General features: G+C 30.1%; 1 protein-coding gene across 9 annotated transcripts in view; it reads left to right on the top strand.

Annotated features, from left to right (window-relative positions):
* TrpA1 (Transient receptor potential cation channel A1) overlaps positions 1-23,721 on the top strand; it is a 212,471-nt gene that overhangs the window by 165,058 nt on the left and 23,692 nt on the right. For all 9 annotated transcript variants that reach the window (XM_067052051.1, XM_014431955.3, XM_067052050.1 and 6 more), the window contains 4 exons: positions 9,706-9,915; positions 11,133-11,369; positions 11,485-11,685; positions 23,198-23,376. In XM_067052051.1, coding sequence (XP_066908152.1) covers positions 9,706-9,915; positions 11,133-11,369; positions 11,485-11,685; positions 23,198-23,376 — 827 coding nt within the window. The remainder of the gene's footprint in view (positions 1-9,705; positions 9,916-11,132; positions 11,370-11,484; positions 11,686-23,197; positions 23,377-23,721) is intronic.

Here is a 23,721-nt window from a genome sequence, read left to right as displayed (position 1 = left end):
TGATAATCTCCTAATAACGGTTGTTAACTCCTTTTGCGAGGTGAAAGACTCTAATTCAGTGAAGGATATAACATATTAAATTGTAATAACAATGTCCATGAAGCTGATTTAAGTCACTAGGAGGAAAATGGTGAGGCAAAAGACCTTTACTTAAGTTATATAAATGCTGTATTATACTCATATTGGAGGATGTGAGCTAGTCCAAACATTCGGTGACAATATTTGTGGTATGCGAGCGTATATTATTATCATTAAACGAACTATTCACCAATAAAAGGAGAGGATTACAACATCCAGGAGCACTACCTAGGAGCTTATGACCAGTTAAAACTTTGGTACCAATGTATCAGTTTAGCACAAGTGTAGGTAGTAATTTAGTTCTACCCGAACCGTAAACGATTGCCTGACATTCTCTGTCTTTCTGGTAGTCACACTATTCGAACCATCTGAATATTACTGACGAAAGAGAGAGTCGTCTTTGATTATAACCAATTATTTATTTATAATCTTAATCTGAAGACATAAAGAAATCATTTAAGGATTACGATGTTGATGAGTACTCCTTAAGTCATAGACCCAATAATAAAATAAAAAACTATTATAGTATATTAAAGGACAAAATTGATACAAGAAATCAATCGGGATTAATATATAAAATTCCCTGTCTAAATTGTCCAGCTATATATATTGGTGAGACAAAGCAATTATTGGGTGACAGAGTTTATCAACATAATAATGATTTGAAAAATAAGGAGAATGATCCAAATAAAACAGCACTAGTCCAGCATGCAACCAAAAACCAACATATTTTTGATTTTGATAATACACTCATTTTACATAAAGAGAATAATACATACAAAAGGAAAATACTTGAATCCATTTACATATCTGAAAATATTGATTATACTGTAAATTTCAAAACAGATACGAGGAATTTAAATCAACATTATGCAGAGATATTAAGTAAGATTAATTTATAAATAATATAGGATAAATTGTATGTGGATAATTATAGTTGGCCTTGATAGGATTTTTGCCAATGAAATAAAGAGAAAAATTGATAAAAATGTAATTATGATAAATAATTTTTTAAATGCTTGAACTGAGTAGAGGAAGGTTACAAGCATGGTTGTGATAAATTTCTATTAATAGTGTTTGCAAAGAAATAATTTTTGACTGTGTTTTTAATGGATAATTAACTAATTAGGTAATTAAACATATGTGGGATATACTTATTAACAAAAAATAATTTTACCTAATGTTTTTAATGTTGTCATAGATATAAATGTTTTGACCTGGGCAGAATAGCCTGAATGAAGTTTTAGAGTTGTTTTAAATTATATGTTTGCAAAGTAATATTGAGGTAAGGTAAATTATATATAGTAATAATGTTAAGTATTTAAATTGTTTGTAGGATCATACATATAATAGAAACTTTTTGTAGTAGATGTCCCTGAAGATGGCCGGATTGGCCGGAACGTTGGACGAATAAAAGAAATAAAGTTTTGAGACTATAATTGGATAGTATTTGAGTTATTTATTAAATAACCAATTATATTATAAAGCACGCAGGGCCCGACGGAGGGGATTATCTCCTTCAGGGAAGGACAAAGAAGTACTATATGTACCACAAGGCTTTTGTGAAAAGGTGAAAGGAGGGTCCAGGAATTCCGATAATTTTCATATCATAAAAAAGAGAATTTACAGAAAATGCAATCTCCAGAAAAGAAAATATGGGATTATAAAAAGAAACAAAATGCAGGATCTCCAAATTACTTTGTTCTAGCTCTTGAGAAATCTCATCTTCTGAATTAAGTTCAATCTCTCTGAACCGACAAGAGACGCTTCAAACTATCGATTGGTTAAACTTCGATTGCTCGGTCCCTTTTAGCCGTAAAGGAACAGTTTCAGTAGGTGTTTATGACCTTATCGCAATTTGGTCTCTTCCTAGAATTCCCTCTCGTTTAAAACAGATATTGTTAAAAGAAATTCATGAATGATTTTCCATCATATTTAGCATTGTCAAGATACTCTGTGGGGATAATCAATTTGATCTTAAGCATACTGTTCTCGTAAACTGTCATTAATTTATTCTTTAACTAATAATAAGATAACAAAAAAGCTGTATTAGTGTTTATTATTAGTGTTAAAATGCCAAGAAATTATTTTGGTGAAAAAAAAACTCTTGGAATCAGTAACGTTTTATGTCATCAATTTCCAACATTCAAAATGCCCCGTTTTGGGAAAATCATCCATATATTGTTATACAATACATCCTGTTGAGGAACCATACCAATATAATAGGAAAATTTGCATTAAATTTAGCTTATTTGTTTATGATGTGGTTTAAGTGAAAATAGTACATGTCCATTTTATTTCTTTAACTTATGAATTAAAAAAAACAATACATTATTAAGTCGACAAATTTTTGTATTTTTAGAGTGAAAAGAATAAAAACATTGTGTTACTTCACAATCGATAAAAACCCAGAGATTTTGGAATACAAATCTATAAGTACAGTCACAACTCAACCCATTAAATTAAAATACAGTAATTTCCATATTTTATGTCCACCATAAGCCAGTTAAGGAGATATTCGGATCGATTTTCCCTTCGGCAATCGGTTTAAGAATTGTGGTTTCATGTTATGAAGGAGGAGGTAGGCCAAGCAGGTCAATGATCGCTTTTGATTGGATTGGACCAATTAACGTATTATTTTCCAATATGCAATATATTGGCAGCGCTCTACCGTACATTACATGTATTAATCTCAAATTTTCCTTAAAAATCGTATTATAAAAATAGCTAAAATATTTTTGTCATATTTAAAATTTTTAAATAATACAGATAAATAAACACATTTAAACTCTAATTTGTATCTATGTATATATATATATTCTATTCATTTTATGTTGTTCCTAAAAAAATAATATACACAGAGTTCGTAGAGATTCTTCGATTATTCCAAGATGGACCTCATCCATCTATAGAGTAATTTAGTATTATTACGAATTTACTATCAGCTGTTTTTATTTTTCATTCTCTTTCTTTTTCAAAATAAATTCTTTGATGTATTTTTATGTAAATACAGTTGTAAATGTCAATAAATAAATAAAAAATTTAATAAATTCTTACATTTATATAAGAGGTATGTACCCTATTTGGAAAACTTGGAAAATCAGGGAATTTTTCGAATTAAAAATAGTCAAGGAATTTAAGCCGAAAACTAAGCTATGGCTCAAAAGGGTCCTGAGTGCGTTGCGTTAATTTTTTAGATAATAGTGGCAAAATATCCAAGTATGGCATATATATATTGCTAATATGACTAATCAAACGCAATGTGGTGCAATAAAAAAAAATACCAATATAAGAGATCAGAGAACTTCGTTCCTTTAAACACAACTGGCATAGAAAGTGATTTCTTTCGTCGTTTAGTACTTCATAATATTTTCAATATGAGAAGATTATGTTAACTAAATATGTATATCTATATACATGCATCCATACGTATTATGTCTTACCTTATCAATTCTGAAGACTTGGAGTATTTCCAAAAATGACCTAGAAAATCAGAGAATTCTATACCGCCTCTCACCAAGGATAGGCTGTAAATTTTAAAATCCCCTTGAGAACATTGGATACAGGGTAAGTTCTACATAAAAATATGGGTGTATCCTCTTAAATATGTTAATAGCAGAATTTATATTGATTTGGTCTGATATTTGTTGAAACTGGACTAAAGGATTATAGTTTGTGACCTTAATCATTTGAGTTCTGCCTTTTTCATTCTGGAATTGTTTTATGGTTATAACAGTCCAGAACTTTCCAAGTGGCAAGTACTCACGTTCTTATAATTCATAAATTTTAATTGATATTATCTTAGGATAATATTCGTCAATATTGGACAATATATTGGGTAAGTAGTGGTACAGTAAGGCACTATGCTACTTACTCCACCCGGACCCAGTTAAGAATCCGGCTGAGGCAGATAATTATTTTCTGTTACACTGCAGCCATGAGTTAACCCTGTAGGTTCTGGAGCCGTCCTAGGATCCACCCAAGCTCATAAAGTGGTTACTTTTAATTGAGGAAAAACCTAGCGGTTGAACTTGAAAAAATCACCTCCTTTGGGAAACCGATAAAAATGACAATTAAATCAAATTATAAATAATTTCATTAAAGATTACTCATGCACTTTCTATCTAAATATTTCGCTAAAAATTAATTTACAAAGTCTACTATAAATTGACCAAAATAACCTTCAACTATCATATACTTTAATATACATTAAATTTAGAAATATATTACCTTATTAATTAACTTTTTTTTAAAATAAAGGAGCAAGGTACACGATTAAATTACATGATTCTGCCTCCAAAGAATATGACGTTGGAAATCCCTCTCTCAGTAACAGATTGTCTGGTTCAATTTATGTAACTTCATTTCCACCCTTCAGTGGCCTGATTGTATTGCTCCGATTTCCTCATGAGTTTATTGTTTGTATTATTTCATTTTTCATATCTTATATTTTTCTTTTTAAATTTAACCAATCTCTGTATTTCTGTTTTATACATTTATTTGTATTAATGCGACAGTGAAGAAATAATTGAATTTACGTAAATATATCTTTACTGAAGCCGTCCGTACGTGATTTAGCTAAGTCTATCCCAATAATCCCGCACTAAAAAATCTTATCGTCCTGAATAAACTAATCGGATCGTTATTTTAAAAGTGAACTGAAACATTCAGAAAATTTGAAAAGAATATTAAACATAAATAGTACAATGGAAAATTATGAAAGTAAAAAAAAAAAAATTTGTTTATGGATTAAGATGGTGAAAAACTTCATTTAGAATATTATTTAGTACTCTATATTAAATTTTATAACGTTTCGAGCTATTTTCCACATCTTCTGGTATAACAATTCCATGTCGTCAATTTGATCGATTTCAATCCAAAACTTTTGTCATCTGCTGTTACTGATTAAAAAATCTAACAACGTAATGTTTTTTTTTTCCTGCTAATTGGAGGCCTATACTGCTTAACCATGGTTGGGGGTCAAAGTTTGTGGTACCGCCACTCAATGAAAAAAGTCTCAATGAATCCGGCCTGGGGGATTCGAACCGGCACCGCCAATAGATATCAAATTGGTAAGATAGTGTCTTAACCACTGAGCTACTGGAGGCCCCAAAGATAATGTTATATTAGTTTCTTAGTTAGTATCATATGTCAGATTTGAATTTATCATCTACTGATACAAACTGGTGTTCAGGACTCGATTGACTTCTCTCCCTTTTTTCGTGCGTTTTGAGAATCACGAAACGAAAATTTGTAATTTTTAGTTATGTTGAATGAAAATTATTTAGATAGTTAAGTACACATTGTGACCTCTTTCGATTCTGCTCCAGCACACTTAACTTTGAAATTTGCAAAGTTAAGAGATATTTCCAATGAAATATTGTAATAGAAAATTCGAATTTAAAGTGATTTTATATCCGTGATTTTTTTTAGTAATTTTAAAGATTTATGAGCAAACGGCGTTGAGAATTTCATTTCCAGTAGGAATGCTTTATTTTAGTTTTAGATTACTGTGCCGATTGTAATGATTTGACCGTGAGTATTCTCAAATTCCTATCACAATGATGACATAAATATCAAATCAAGACAAATTGGATTTTAAAAAGAATGTTCTTTACGTTGTTCAATTTTTAGCTTCGTTTTCCCGCGAGTCTTAAAAAATCTTCGAAATATATATTATGAATTTTGGCAATTTATGATTTCAATACGCGTCGGTCCACAAAAATCGCCAAATATGAACTATCACTCACGAAACACTTAAAAAAAACTTTATTGGTTTAATACAAACAAGAATGTTTACATAACAAGTGCTACTGAGATAATGACACGTACTCTAACGCTAGCTAGAGTAGGGAGACATATATATAGTGGTGGGGGATTAGTGCTGATGCTACATTAAATTTGGTGGTGATCAGGGGATAACTCCTCCCAACTGAAGAAGGAAGCTTCCTAGCGAATGATTGTATGAGAATGTGCCCAAGGGTTGAAGGGGTCTGACTGTGGAATTTCTGCTGTTGGTTTGTTGATGCTACAAACTTTTCTAATTTGAGAATATTTGAGGTATATATTATACAAGAAGAAGTAAAGTACAATAATTGAGAAAATTATTTGCAATATTGCAGGTATATACATATGATGATCCCATGACAGGCTATCTGATTCTAAATTAAAAAGTTTCTATATATTCTGAAAAGATATATTGGAATGAGGTATAACTAAAGATTTCATATGAATATGACAGGTAATATACTAATAACCTTATTTCTAGTAATATTTACTAAAGAGTCATTATTTTCTAATTTTAACTGCCGACATAAATCCGTCTTAGAATTAGATTTTAAACGACAATTCTTCTTTGAAAATTTCTCCTTCTTTGCAAATTCCAAAGTTTTGTTTGCTGTTGGAAATTTCAAGGGGTCACAAAGTTAACTTCACTGCCATAAGAACTCCTAGTTTCTTATTACTAAGTTTCATTTGGAAATTCTTAAAACTAATGAAAAAAACAAGGGTGTACCAATCGGATCTTGAACACCCTGTGCAGGAGACAAAAACAATATATAAGTGGTCGAGAGACCAACTTATTCAGTTGTAAAAATACTTATGCCTTGCTTTATTTAAATTTAAAAGTTATTTTTCAGATCTGCCATGTCATTTTCAAATTAAAAAATACAATAGTTTATCTGCTGATTGTGAATTTGAATTTTGGCAGTTGTAGATAAGTTAATCCAAGATTTGTTGGTTAATTGTTTTTAATAATTTTGAACAATTAGTTTTAACCCTTTTGAAACAATTACTGAATTGTTTGGCAGTGGCATGCCCTAGTCTCCTTCAAAGTAAAATTGGTTCCTACTTCCCCCACACTCTTTTGCCAGACCCTCGTAGATCATCATAAGGTTTACCTTTTTGGCTTCATATTTCCTGGCAGTATTCCCCCTCCATATTACTTCTTTCTCAGAGATTCCCTTCAATCATTTGTTCATAGTTCTGCTACTTTGTCATTTTAGGCTTTCAATGTGGTTACCTGTCAACCTGGTTCTATTAGCACAAAAAAAATTCACTTTAATAAATGTTAAAAACACATTTGATTAAGTTTTAATTAATAGAAACATGAGTTTCAATGTTTTTATATGTACATCAATTTTCCAAAAGTGAGACAGAAACTCTTGAATGATTTAAACGGACATTTATTATCTACGATAAAAAATATACGGTTTTCAAGACCATAGGCGCTTATTTGTTAGCTGTTCTTGTTTTCTGCGCTAAACTATTATCATTTTAAAGTAGTCAAACTGAATATTATTTTCTGGAAACTCTACTCCAACTTCTTCGACACTACTGCATATAAAATCAACCTACTCTTTGTGAATCATGATTCTTTGGGAGGAGTCAACCCTTCGATTCTGTTCCTGATTAATCTGCCCATCACTTACTTGATGGTTTTAACTAAATTTGCCAGATTTTGAATCAAATCAAAGTTTTTTTTAAGTCTGGTATACTCTATAGTTTATGAACTGAGTGATAGACTGTAGCGACTAAAATAAGAATAAAATTGACAGTCTTTAGTGACAGCCTGCATCTATCATGGCTAAGTGACAGGGAAGGTGTTGGAGGAAGCTCCGTAACCACTCCTTGTCCCCTGAGAGCTGAACTCTTACCTCGATATTTATACTTCTATAGGTTCATTGTTCCCTTTGTTACCTGGAGTAGAAACATTATATTACAGATAATGAGATTATAAAGTAACAAAAAATCTTTAATAGACGCTAAAAACGATTAGTGGATAATAAATTACTTGGTAAAACAAAAATTGGTTTCATTTTGTGAACTTCAATTTATTTTATTTCAAACACACCAAAGATTCGATTCAACAGTTTCTATGAAGGGTAATATTGTTTCAAAATGTTTATAAAGCTCTCAATTTTTTTTTCATGATTTCGACATCCTTATCTTATTACCCTTAAAGTGGATTTTTTTTGTTACTAAATAAGAACATACTCGTTTTTCCATTTTAATTAAATATATAGTTTGGTTTTCCCTTTGCCCTTAAATCATTTTTTATTAGTATACAGGTTGCTTCAGGTTTAAGTGTCCATACTGAAAATATGAATTAAGTATCTCAACAAAATAAAATAATTCGTTATAAAGGTATGTCCGAAAACGCTTCGCTTGGGAGTTTATCACATCATAAGATTTTCATTGTTTTGAACTATGTAGGTAATGTGATTCTTTGAGCACTAAGACTCAGCAACTTTCTTACACAGCAGCAGTGGACGTACTTCACACTCGCGCTCTCAAGATCTGACACCACTGGATTTATTTTGTTTGAGGTGATATTAAACAAACAGGCTACTCAAGATCGGTCAATGACCTGAATTATTTACGAAGAAGAATTATTAAGACTTGCATAACAATACACATATCAAGGGCCTTTCGGTCACTACTGCTGTAGAAGAATGATGTCGAACGTGTCTTAATGCTCAAGGTTATCACTTTTAATACAATTTAATATGATTATTAATGTTTATATTTCATTAATTAAGTAGTTGGACCAGTTAGGAATTAATTTACTATATCCTAAATAATTCATAATAATAAAATCTTAAGATGTGTATATCTTCTAAACGTAGCGTTACCGAGCATCCCTTCATATGAAATATTTTTCTTGTTTTGGATCCTTAATACATGTTTTTAGTTAGGACACGTAACCCTGAAACAACCTGTAGTATCAAGTACTACATGATCATTTTTGTTCATATTTATTTATTCATACTTAATTCGTGTTTTATTTATTTATATGCTGTAATTGGTTAGATATAATATTCTCTTTATACATATATTAGTTATTTTTAAGAGATATTGTAGCAGAATACATTTTTTTCAATACAATGTTTATTATTTCGCATTTTTATGAATTTACCTTTATTAAATTTCCTTATCATAGCAGGATAAAACACATATTCTTATACCAGCTTGCGGAAATTTCAATTACTACACTTTTATCAATGACCCCACTTATTCCTCCCCACTCCTCCCTCAGTTTGATGTCGCGTAATTCTTAAAATTAAGTCTGATAAAGTTCTTTAATTTAACGAAATATTCTCAGCAGAAAATAAATTATGTTATTAGTCTTTGGATTGCCACAATAATGTAAAGATAAAGTAACTAATTTGATTAAATAATTCATAACTTTAGAATTAAGAACCTCCTCGTCCATTTTTACTATACCAATTAACAAACAATAGCAAAATAAAAATTCTAAATGTTTGCCTGGAGTGTATCGCAAGATGCAGAAGAAAGATGAAATTTATTTAGTTACGAAGATATCTACTAAGAGATACCTCGAAAGGGGTGTATATTTATTTATTATTTACTGTCCAAATTCCTAATAGCTGTTTTCCATAGATTCCTTTGTTTTCACTCTTACTTTTTTTACATTTTTCGAAATCAGAACAGAGAAGATATGTTTTTCTTTAAAATAGATAATGCAATTACACAATATAACAAAAAAAAAGTTAATCTTAATAATGTGTTTACGCTAATATCTTTTTTTATTAGAAAAGTTATATATAATTTACAGACAATCGTTCTTCATTCTCTTTTAATACACTTCATGTTTTATATTGATAGATAACCGATCTCAAAGCTTGCCTTCGCAAACCTTGTCACAATGGCTATTACCCGATACATGAAGCAGCCAAGAACGCATCCTCGAGAACGATGGAAGTGTTCTTACAATGGGGCGAGGAGCGCGGATGCACTAGAGATGAAATGATTTCTTTCTACGACTCTGAAGGCAATGTACCGCTGCATTCTGCAGTACACAGTGGAGACTTTAAGGTGAGTAATAATGTATATATAATGTATTATACTTAAGTCAGTTTAATCAACGAATTATTGAAAATTTGTTATTTTCCTAAAGTAGAGAAGCTTTAATTATATTTTTCGTTAGGTTTGTCGAAAAGTACATAGCGCTACTATGAGGCCATCACACACATATATATATATATATATATATATATATATATATATATATCATAAAATGTTTTATTTGTTCATAAACTTGTACGAACTTCATTTAAATACTACAGAAATAAAATTGTTTCTAAATAAATCACTAGACGTATTAAATCATAATAAATAAATATGTACTATAAAATGATAAATAAATATAATATTTGATTCATAAACAAATAGTGATTACTAATTAATAGTGACAAATAATCCATTATTAATTTGGATATGTTCAAAAATATTGCTTTGACCCTATCTGTTTAATATTACCTGTTTCCAGATTAATATGAATAGTTAATTTAATATGCTAAACACATTTATTAATGAAATTATAGAACATAATGCAATGTGAGGAGCCTGCCAAAATTCTTTTTGCACCTGAATTCTAAATTATTTTCAGTATGAAATCATAACTTGACATATTTTTGATCATATCACTTTTTGTCTCTGATTTATGGAGCTTTGACTAAGTTATTCATTGCGAAATTTATTTCATTCATTAGAAAAGTGATTTTCGATTTAGCTAGTTCTTCATACGTAAAATAGTAAATATTTAAAATAAAAGATTAAATATATAAAATAAAAAAGTGAAAATATTATTAATAAAATTGTATATATACATTACAAATAGAAAATATAAGAATTAAAATAAAAAATATATATAATAAAAAGCAGTACAATAATGAATCTATTGTATAAATAAAAACTTAAATAGTAATTTAACGAAGTTATGTTACTAAAATTACTCTTAAGGTTAAATATAGTCATAAAGACCTTCTATGTGTTGTGTTGGACCGATTTATTTTTTATAAATACACAATTTATTCTACTTTAATGTTATTGTATTAATTTCAAAATTGCAGTAAATAAATTCTTTAATTACATAATAATTATAGATTAGTATATATTTTTTTAATTTCTCCGGGTTTAATGTTTTTTTTTTGTCCTTTATATATTCTTTCATATTTTACAATCAATTTTAATTGATGTTAGTTGTTATCTAAAATAATTAATCATCATTGATGAGATGTAATACCTTGCAGGCGGTGGAGCTATGCCTGAGGTCAGGCGCCAAAATCTCCACCCAGCAACACGACCTTTCGACACCGGTGCACCTCGCCTGTGCCCAAGGAGCCCTCGATATCGTCAAGTTGATGTTTGGCCTCCAGCCAGCCGAGAAGCCGACCTGTCTCAACTCTTGTGATGTCCAGAAGATGACTCCCCTTCATTGCGCTGCTATGTTCGACAGGGCCGAAATAGTGCAATACCTTATCGGTGAGGTAAGAGTTCGACATTTTTACTGTTTCAATTTTTTTCATTACTTTGACCATTTCAAATTATTATCCATTTCATTTCCCTTCCGTGGCCACATTACAAACCCTTTACAACTTGCAGGGTGCTGATATAAACGCCTTGGACAAGGAGAAGCGTTCTCCCCTGCTGCTTGCTGGCTCCCGCGGCGGTTGGCGCACGGTACTGACCCTGATTGGGCTGAAGGCTAACATACAGCTCAAAGACTCCAACGACAGAAATGTCTTGCACCTCGTTGTCATGAATGGAGGGCGCTTAGATGAATTTGCTGAGGCTGTGATCAAGGTTGGTTTGGCTTCATTAATTTCAATCAGTAATTATATCCTACTTTTAGAAATGAATGTAAAAATGGAATTTTTTTATTATTTAATTTTACAAAAGCATTTTTGAAAAAAAAAATTGAAAAGCATATCTATAACTCAATAATTAAAAAGAATAAATTAAAGAACTAGTCATGGATTAGAGTTATGAAAAAGTGGGAAAGAAAGTTATGTATAATTAAGTAAATATATAAGTAAAACAATAGAATTAAGGAAGTAAAAAATAAAGACATCTAAGCCAAAAGGAGTAAGTAGTACAAATTACAATAATTAGATGTAGTGAATATGAAAATCACGCCATTTTCCAATTTCAGGCGCATTTTAACTATGGTTCGATTTAACTGCCTTAAAGTCTGCTCTTCCCGTTTTAAGCAATTATTTCAAAAGTGATATAGGGCCGTCGCTCCATGGGGCTATTAATGGGGCGGGTCCGGCCGGGATATTTGAACGATATGAATATTATTTTACAATTAAAGTGATGAAAAAGTAAATAAAAAAAATAAATTTTTTTTCAGTGGAATTAATTAAACCTTATAATTTATAAATATTTGATTCTACAAACGAACAAAATAATTTCTAACGTTAAGCATATATACACTACTTATTTATGCTGTAACGAAGTAGCAATTATTTCTGCTTGATAGTTCATCTAATTTATTCCTATCACAGTCCATTGCTACCTCCAAGACTATTTTTCATAAGATTGTTGTATTTTATCCTACCTTTGTATAATTAAATAAATTATTCAAGGAACGAGTCGCCATTCATATCAAATAGTAAACTCCCTCTCGTTGAGAATTTATAATTCATGATCGAGCTTTCGATTAAACCTGGCATTTATCAGCTATGACAAATGGTGGAAAGACTAATGACTTACCTGGAGGACTTCTTTTTAGTCCTTTTTCTTGTACCTCCGTAAGTGACAATCCTCTCGTTGCAATTGGGGAGGAAAAATTTTCTTCTTCATCGGAACTAAAATTGAAAAACTAACTTGTAGCATTCAATCCATAAACTAGCAACGTGTTAGCAGTAATTTTTTATTAACTATTTACTGCTGCATGTGAAAATAGCTGAAGCAAAAATTTGGTTGAGCCAATTAGTTGATTTTTGCAAGTAAATTTCATAACATGTAGCATTTTTGTAATGAAAGAATGGTATTTTCTCGAATAATAGATTTTAATGTTTGAAATTTATGTTTAAAATTATAATTAAATTTAAATTATACAAAATAATTTTGGGAATGGTATGGCACTGTGCTACTAGCTCCAAGGGTATGGGTTCGAATCCAGTTGTGGCAGATAATTATTTTCTGTTTCTCTAAAGCCGTGAATCAGCTCTGTAAGTTTGGGAGCCCTCCGGGGTCTACCCAGCCTCATAAATCTGTTACCCATAATTAGTTAAAAATCTGACGGTCGAGCGTGATTCTGACCAAATCACCTCCCTGCACAACCGTTGGTCCATTGAAACTACTTCCTAACAAAGTACTGAGCACTCCTATTGTTGTGGTACAGGTTTAATTTAAATGAAAACAATTAATATTAACAGGCTGTTTGAAAATGATTTATTTATCAATTAAAATAATATACGGTTTAACTCAAAGCTTTTCATTAAAAATAATTATAATGAAATGAAAAAAATTATCCAAAGTGTTATTTTAGTTATAATTTCATTTCCTCAAACCGTTAGTCACTTAAAATAAATATAAAAAAATGAAAATATGCAACATATTTTTACATTAACATAGTTGGCAGGTATACAAACATAGAAGTTGAAATATAGATATATTACAAAAAACGCAATCAATGTGCATTAAACCATAAGATAGGATACATACAAAAAATTAAGTACATTGAAGTGACAATTTTAGCATAATAATGATTAGGAAAAATAAGTTATAAACTATTCGACCAGTCCAAATATTTTACAGTAAGATTTAAGCTTAATAATATTAAAAGATTAAAGCTCCTCTTCTTTAAATTTTTTACATATAGATAAAAAAAAAAGCACTAATTCATAAGGACCATTAAGAAACTGATTTGATAGCAATTTTAATACTGTGATAACATTTGAATGAAAACCAGAGTTTACTTTTATGTGTATTATATCCAAAGCGTTCCATCTTATAACTACATTGCAGTTATTTTTTTATATTTTATTATATATTTATATTGGGTGAAGGGGGGGGGGTGCTCCTATCCGTCCGTCTAACGGTGAACCGACCCCGTTGCAAACTATATAACTTTTAATTTAATTGTACTGCTTGTCGCTTAAGATGTAACCAATTAATTAAGTTACATGTATTCTGTAGTTCATATTGTATTACTTTTTTGTAATATAAGGTAACCAGAAAAAAACTAATTTTCAAGTTTTTATCTTAGTTATTTTAATATGTATTATATTATATGTAAAATAAAATATTATCCGGTTATGACTAAACACTTTTTATATAATAGAGAGATTTATATTTTTAATTATTGAATATTATATTTTAACTCTTGCACAATATTATAAATAAAAAACAAAACAATATTCATCACTTAGCATTACGCAATTATCCTTCTTTGCACTTAATTTAGTACTTTTATAGTTTAATCACAAGGTTTTCTTCTAAGTACTAAATAAAAGGTGAAAAAATTTAATTTATTTATTGTCTAATTCAAATGACCATATCAACACAATTTGAAGTAATTTTGAATAAAGGCATATTTAGACAGTTTATTCTAGCTGAATTATAGAACTTTTAAGTTGTGACGCAACTGATTACACAACAGAGACGGTTAAAATAGTAATAACTTTTATAGCATTAAAAAGAAAGATAAAATTATGCTTTAACCCTGAATATTAGCGTTTTTTTTTAGTTTCATGATTGTTTTCTACGGACTCTTCACACTCATCTAAATATATATACTTAAAGCATATCCTTTGTGTTCCATTAATTGACAAAAATAAAAATATATCAAAAATTTAAACTAACCATTTTTGTTTTCTATATTTTAGTAAAGATATATACCCATAGATTTTTTAAATACATTATCTCATGTACTTTACTTTTTAAAAAAAATAAAATATGAGATATTGAGTTTATATGAAGTATCTTATTTGGAGTTCAACATTTTTACGTCGCTCTGAAGTAGAAACTTTTTTTGTAACCGGAAGCCTTTGTAAACTTCGATGTCTGTTGCTTGAACTCTTCTTGGCCCTCGAAAAAGTTTAACGAGGTTATGATCTCGTGTTTAAATTACTTTAAACCTTTTTGGAGCCTGCTTGACACTTGGCTCAATAACTAAGTCACTAACTCCATTTTACACTCACATAGACAAACTGTTATGTACAATAGATATGCACAGGACAAAAACATCCTTAAAAATAATTCAATGCTTTGAAAACATATTCTACCACAATGTACACTGTTGGTCAAAAGTTTAACACCAATTCTTTTGTGTGATAACTTTGTTAAGACTGTAATTGCATATGTTCTCTATTATATTTATATATTTGGCTTCATCTGTATTTCTTGTTTCATCGATATTAGCGACAAGTTTAGTTAGTTTGTCTCCATTATTTTTACTTTCGTCAATGATTTCTACCAAATTATGAAAATATTTAAAAAATTAAATAAATAAATAAAAGTGAATAAAATTTTCTCGTTGAATTTAGTCATTAATATCATTAAAAAAATGTTTTGGTGTGGAAATTATTACAAGTGAGTTAGCTTATGATATATTACAAGGTTAAAGGCTTGGGTTAATTATTCATTGAATAAAGTTTTTAAAAATATATACTCCAACTTATCAGTTAAGGGTAATTTTAAAGTGGGCCCATTTTAAGTAGAGCACCTTTCGTTGCGGTAGAACTGTTTGGATGAATCTTCTTAAACTGTATTATTTCAGGAGATTAGAACAATAATTGGGTAAATCAAGTTTGGTTAATTTTCGGAAACCGAATGTTTTTCCAAATATATTGTCCTCGAATGATACCTATCTATTGTACATGTATAATTCGAGTAAAGTTACAAAAAATTCACTTTATCAAAATTAACCGAACATCATCACTCTAATCCTTCTATTTTTCGGATTGAAATTCAGTCTCAGGCCAGTAGTGCTATCTGTAATCTAGGAAGGGCGGAACTTCATGGATATCAGCTAATAAAATATAAAAGTCTCTATCGTAAGTCGGAGCAAGTCTAAGCTCTTCTGCATCATTTATCAAGAACGTTGGATGCTGAGATACATGATAAGTAATACAAACTCAGGAGACTGATCACCGTGGGTTAAAATATTTTAAAGAAAGATATAAAAGATATTCGAAATTTTTTATTTGGAAGTCTAAGACAGTATTTAATATCTGCACAGTACAGTGTGAAATTTTGTTAATCTCCTCATTACTGCCAACTACAAGTATGTATTAATTAAGTTAACAGTGCACCAATAAATTTTCATTCATATTACTTAAAGTAAATGTTATTCCTTTAGATGTAGGCGGTAGGTTTGTGCCATGGAGTACAAAATAAGGCCATATATGGTTTCCAACCACATTTCCGAACGTCAATGCCTTCTAGCTTCTAAAAAATGAAGTTCAGATAAATTCTGGTAGATTTTAATTTATCTAGACTTATTTTTTTTTTCTCATCATTAGGCCGCTGGAAGGTCATAGCTATCAACTATCATATAAAACCTTTTTTTATATGATAGTTGATAGTGTAAGTTGATCTAAAATTAAAAGTTTTAATCAATGAAATTTTGGCGAAATGGGGTTCTTTGATTTGTAATTAATGACCTGAGCAGAATAGCCTGCAGAATATTTTTAAATAATTGGATGTGAAGTGTAAATTTATATTTAAGATTATCCTTGAGGATGTCCGAAACGTTGGACTATTGATATAATAAAGTGTGTTGTGACTTAACATGGATACCATTTGTTGTTATGTTGTTTTTTATTTATTCCGAAATGGATTGAAAGTTAAAAAAAAAAATGAGATTGCCTTAAACTGTTGACTGGTAATATAATTCAAACATTTTTTTTTTTATTTAATATTGATTTTAGTAAAAATTGTTATCATTTTAATAAACCTTATTTGAAATAACTAAAATCTAAATTGGAAGCTGGGATCGTTTCAAATAACTTTATCTACGAATTTTCATAATTATTTTTCCATTAGTGATGGATTCATTAGCTTAATCACATCTCACTTATTTACTATGCCTAATTCAAATGGAATTAATAAAATCAAATGGTGGATATGTTAATTTTTAATATGACGTAAATTTTCAAGAATATTTGTTTGTAAATCTGATGTATATACTACACATATACACGTAATATCTTTCTGTTTTTTTAAGGTGCTAGCACTGTTATAAATTTGTTGGCATACGGCTGATGAAATGTACTAAACCTTAATAAATATAAGTTAATAGAAGAAAAAAGAAGTAGTGACTTCCTTTCCGGAGTGAATTGAAAACTTCAATTACCTGACTTCTATCTCGGCAAGCGACCAATAAGATTGCAAGTAGCGAATGGCAGCTTTGAATTCCCGGCGAAAATGGATGGGGATAGCAGATATTTGGTTACATCGCCATACTGAATTCCACCTGAGAGCATTACAGTCGTTCACAATTACCATGAGTCTGTTTCTGTTTGTAGCAGAGATATGAAGTCATTAGGATTTATTGCATACTGAATACATAATGCATAGAATATCATTATTACATTACTAAATTGCAATGTAGACCTTCAAATAATTCAATTAAATTCGGTCAACTATAAGAATTAAATCCAATTTAAAGAATTAATCCTATAGGCCTAGATTCATGGTGAATAAATTATTGTTAATACATGTGGTTCCCGCCAATATTTTATATTTGAAAGTAAATTTTAAACAATAGATCAATAATTAATAACTTTACCATTAACGATTATTTCTGTTAATTGCTCAAAGTTTTCACTTAAAGGGTACATCAATATAGCAAAAGTATAATAGACCCTTGTTCAACATTATTCTTCTATTCAAAATTAATTTTAACGTTTTAGGCGGTTTTTCAATTTTCAATTTAAATTCTCTAAAACAACATATTACACATCTAAAAGTTTAAACAGATTAGAAAATATCAAATAAATAAAATTATCACTTACAGTCTCAATACGTTAAAAAAAAAAATGTTATTAACATGACAATATTTAACTATATATTACCATCTAGAATTTATAAATTGACATTTTTCTTATTAACTTGTAAGTGATAATCTAATATTCAAATTTAAATTATACGACTTGTATTTTATAAAACAATTTTGTCAATTGCATTGGTAAATGAACTTTACTAATTTGTCAAATATTTTAAAATTATAATTCAGGACCAATTTTTATTGTTTTTAGTTTACTGAACTCGCTCTGTTTCCAATGCTTTACCTAAGTTATTTGATTATTACCACATAACAATTGTTATGCAGTTCTTCTTATTTAACCCTGAGTATTATTATCCCAAAATCTAATTTTACTTGTAGTATCTACATAGTGTTTGCTAACTCCTTTTGTATTTGTTTTGAAAAACACTACTTTTTGTAACTTGAAAACCACAAAATTACCCAAAACGTTTTCCAAAGACTTGGAATAAAATAATATAGTTTTATTAGGGTTTACTTTGCTTTGAACATTATTAAGTTAAAATCATATTGAATAAAAAAAATTCAAATTCATATTAAACTGGAGATAATGATAAAAAATAAGAATTTTCGAAATACATTTTTAAAGTAATCAAGCAGTTGTTTATAAGAGTAATAAGTTTCCCTTTTACCTGATATTTTCAAATAAATACTTGAGTTTTTTGTTGAAGGTTAATGGGAAAATTTATAAAGTCATAAACAGGATATCTTAAAACAGTACAACTTTGTGATAAAAAATATAAGATTGGGTCACATTTGATTTAAGTTCGCCATCACATTCCAGTGGTTTAATTATGAGAAAAAAGAAGTCTAGATAAATTAAAATCTACCAGAAATTGTCTGAACTTCTTTTTTCTCATCATTCAGAAGCTAACAGGCGTTGACGTTCGGAAATGTCGTTGGAAACCATATATGGCCTTATATTGTACTCACATATATGGCACAGACCTATCGTCTACATATAAACGAATAAAGTTTACTTTAGGAAATATGAATGAAAATTTATATAAGCACTGTATACCTAATTAATACATACTTATAGTTGGCAGTAGTGAGGAGATTAACAAAATTTCCCACTTTACTGGTCAGATATTGATTACTGTCTTAGCCTTCAAAATAAAAAATGTCGGACTCCTTTTTATCTTTCAAAAAATATTTTACTCATGGGGATCAGTCTTTCCTTAATTAGTCTTGATAAATGATGCAGAAGAGCTTAGACTTGCTCAGACTTACGATAGAGACTTTTATTTTATTATTAGCTGATATCCATGAAGTTCCGCCCTTCCTAGATTACAGATAACACTACTAGCCTGAGAGCTGAATTTCAAACTCCCTTCCTTAATCCGAAAAATGAAAGGGTTGGACTGGTGAAGTTTGGTTAATTTTGATAAATTGAATTGTTTGTAAATTTACGTGAATGATGTATGTAAATATGCTACGTATCATTGAAGTGAAATAAATTTAAAAAACATTCACTTTCTGAAAATTAAACTAACTTGATTTACCCCGCAAACGTTCTAGGATTCATCCTAACAGTTCTACCACAAAGAAAGGTGCTCTACTTAAAACGGGCCCATTTTTAAATAGCTTCACAATACTTTTTAAAATAGTTGCAGGGCATTATGCCCAAGTCTAATATAATTTAATAATTAAACATATTTTTGTCATCTATAGGGTGTTTTTTTAAGCCCGATAGAACTTGAAATTGTAAAAAATAACACAAAAAATTAAATTGTAATCAAAATTTTTTTTTTATTCGAAAGATCAATACGTGACATTAACATTTGAAAATGATTTCGGGCATATGGGCACCGCGGCTGTTCTTGACGAAGCGCATTCTGGACGTCCAATTTTGGGCCACTTTTTCGAGCACTGCTGGCCGTATGTCACGAATAACACGAACAATGCTGGCCTCCAAGGCGTCAATTGTTGCTGGTTTATCAGCATAAACCAGTGACTTCACGTAGCCCCACAGGAAATAATCGAGAGGTGTCAAATCGCACGACCATATGCGGCAATTTTGCTTATTAACAAACCCGTTAAGCCAAAAATGCGCCTCATCGCTGAACACAATTTTACAGAATGCGCTTCGTCAAGAACAGCCGCGGTGCCCATATGCCCGAAATCATTTTCAAATATTAATGTCACGTATTGATCTTTCGAATAAAAAAAAAATTTTGATTACAATTTAATTTTTTGTGTTATTTTTTACAATTTCAAGTTCTATCGGGCTTAAAAAAACACTCTATATATCTTTTTATGTCAATTCTTTTAAAGTTTAGACCATTAAATTTGTAGAACCTATTTATTTAACCATTCAATGTAAAATAGTATAGTGTGGATAAGATAGTTTCTGATAGTATTAAATCAAATATTTCATGGACCCAACCTATTTGGTCAAAAATGTGAACAGCAATCAGGAATATTTTGAATTTTAAAAAATATTTTGGTTTGTCGTCCGAAAACAATTTTCTAGATTAGGTAAAGAACATATATATTCTTCTGAATATTGTTTGTTTGACCATTTAGGCATAACACCGACGTATAATAAATTATAATTTTTTTTTAATGTGGGTCATTTTGCGTCAATTCAGCACACTTTTGAACCTCACCATCTCAGATTTTCTTAAAATTTTGCACAGAAGTTGTACAGTTATAGACATTGAAAAATGTGAAATTCTATTGAGATATATCAACTTGTTTTTGCTGTTATGTACTCATAAATGGACTCAAAAAGAGAACAAGTTTTGGAATTACTGCAGAAGCTCGTCTAATTTAGCTAGAGATATAGGATATGTGTCATTTTACAGCATATTACATGCTCTTCCATATTATGTCCGATATAATATAGGTTAAGATGAGTTGCATTTCTCAAAATCTAATTTACATTTTTTATTTTAATTTTCTCAGAAAATACATACTTTAAGATATATCCTTTTTTTCGTACCCCCCTGACGAAATAAGTTATTGAATACATACATATAGGAGTTATGTATATCTGGTAATCAAGATGTATCCCTTGAATTGATTATGTTGATGTAAATTACTGAGCAAAATATAAATGCGGGTAGAAATGGCTTGCATATTTAAAAAAATCTTAGTCAAAAGAATACAATGTTTCTTAACAAAACATTCCCTAAAATACATTAAAAATATTGGAGAAAAACGTTTTAATGTAATCAGAAGCTCGCGAAAACAAACAAAAATCCCCTGATATATCGCACTAGTATTTCTAAAGTGACATAAGTCTAAAACTTACATTTCTGGAAATGTGACACTCTTGCCTATGGAGGGAGAATAGCATTAAGGCAGCAAGAGTGACACAAGTGCCCTCTGGCGGACAAGCTCTGAAGCTAGGTTGATACAGTTTTGATGATTCATAAAGATATATTTACCAATTTCTTTCATAGTCATAACTCAAAAACACCGATTTTTGAGTTGTGTCACTTTAGAAATACTAGTGCGATATGTTAACTGAATTATTATTCACGTTTGGGTAATGTGAGTACCTTTCATTAAAATAGAATTAGTACTTTATACTTATATAATACATTTCATATATTACATATACTTTACTGAGTCTTCTTCCTCTGATTGCCTAGTGGCATTCGTGCTGTGTTGGTGCTGATATCAGCCCAGGTAAGGTGGTATAGTCTAGCTATAGCCTATGGCGACGTCATGGAATTAATGTAATGAAGGGACCGATCCCTTGGTGATTTGTTCACTATTAAAATTGCTGTAATAATTAATATGAATGAAGAGTTGAATTTATCAGAATGAAGCTTTAGTTTTCAATTTTTTTTTAATACTAAAGCCATTTCAAATCTTTATGTATGTAACTTCTGTGTAAAATTTGAGATAAGAAAGTTCAAAAGTTCTGATGAATTTACGTTTATTTTTAGATGACCGGATTCCATAATGTTAGACAACTTACATTTTACAATCCGTATAATGTATGGTGTAAATTGTCTAGAAGTGACGTAAGGCAAAGTATTACATCTACTTTATGGGATTTATTTAAATCTTCTTTTCGAAGCGAGGCAAAACTTCAATGAGATATTCTATTCAGGACAATCTAACTTCCGAGTTTGATATTCTGATCCATTTACTTTTACAAAGACCCCTTTTTCCTTGTCTGGTGAAGAAAGTTATTTAAAAATTTTCCCCTGTTAAAGCCTCGTAAGAAACTCAATTTCGTTGAATTTATAAATAATTGTTTTTCATTATTTTCTGTCAAAGCATTGGTGGATGAGTTGATATTCCTGAATTAGGTGGGAGACATTTTTGTTTCACATCTATTAATTAAGATTTACTCGACAAGAGTACAATTCGATGATCTACAGTTTTGGTTTTTTTTAGCCTTTTTTTAATTTTTTACTTTTGTATTTTTTTGTTTTTATTCTGGACAGCATCCTCTTTTCTAGTTATGTTTTGGCTCTGATACTGGTATAAAAAGTCTTTTAGAAAACAAAATGAAATAAAATAATATATGTTTTGTTTACCTCAACGATGATATCTAAAAGTGCTTTTACTCATTTGCCAAACCTTGGCAAATTCGCGCTCGACCAAGCTTGTGGTCCAATTATTTGTATTGTCTATTACAATTTGGCCTTAATTTGCGATCGAACCATCGAATGTCTGTTTTTGGGCACAAATCAAAGAGGGTTTAGAAAAGTGTTTGTGAAGCATCCTCATTTAGTACTGTTATAGGTATGTTATTAAAAGATAAATATTTCTGCTCTCCGTGTTTTAATTTATTAAGGAATTTTCGTAGCCTTCAGAATCAATAATTAACTCTAGTTTAAGATTGTATATTTCAAAATGATATCTATTAGATGAAATATATTGTTTCAAATCTCGTCAATAAACTTCATGATATATTTTTTATTTAAAATAGCACAAATATTTATTTATACAGATATTATATGTCTGGATAATAAAAAATTATCAGATAAAAATTCAGGAACGAAAGTCAAATTTATAAGTTATGTAGTATTTCTATGAATTTTTATCATCTACCATCTACTTTGTAGTTATTTACGTTTCTTTATACTTCGCCTTTCTTCAATTTGTTGCTTTTTATAATGTCGATAGTATAATACGAAGTTAATAGCCGACACAAACCCGACTTCCACCATGTTTGTCTTCCTAGAATACACAGTGTGGATACCGAAATTTGCTATTTACTTATCAAACGTTTGTTGATATTCTGGATTTGCGGCAAGTGGCAAACGTGTGGATCAGGCTCATGATTGCTAATATACAGTCAGTATTTTTTTTTTTTTACATGTACGACTAAATAATATTAACATTTGGTAGGCTCAGTCGAAGGAGAGGCTGCAGGAGCTACTCAACGAAAAGGACCGGTTTGGATGTTCGCCGCTCCACCATGCGAGCCGTGAAGGACACATCAAGAGTCTCGAAAACCTTATCAAGCTCGGAGCTGTCATTAACTTAAAGAACAACCATAATGAAAGCCCTCTCCATTTCGCGGCAAGGTAAGTCTAATCAAATTTGCTGGATAATAAAAAATATGTAGTAACCATCAACATCATGTATTCAAAGGATTTAAGCCTATCTTTCAAGGCTTCTCGAAAATAACATTTCGACATATCGGTACTGACATGAGTTGTTTCTAGGACTGCAAGACGAATTTGGTGACTCTGACTTTCACTGTATTTATGGCTTTAAGAACTGCTTAGGGCGCCTGGATTGTTCGCAATGATCTATTTTCTATGTGTAGTATCTATACATTTGAAATGGTTGCAATTTAAAATTTTTTTAATTTCTTTCGCCCTGCAAAAAAAAAATGATCTGTACAGATTCATGAGTGCCTGTCGATT

This window comes from Halyomorpha halys, unplaced genomic scaffold, assembly GCF_000696795.3.
Source record: "Halyomorpha halys isolate HHAL.00 unplaced genomic scaffold, Hhal_1.1 Scaffold1015.1, whole genome shotgun sequence".
Classification (NCBI taxonomy): Eukaryota; Metazoa; Arthropoda; class Insecta; order Hemiptera; family Pentatomidae; genus Halyomorpha; species Halyomorpha halys.
The sequence above is the reverse complement of the archived record's forward strand: the minus strand, read 5'-3'. Positions and strand labels throughout refer to the sequence as shown.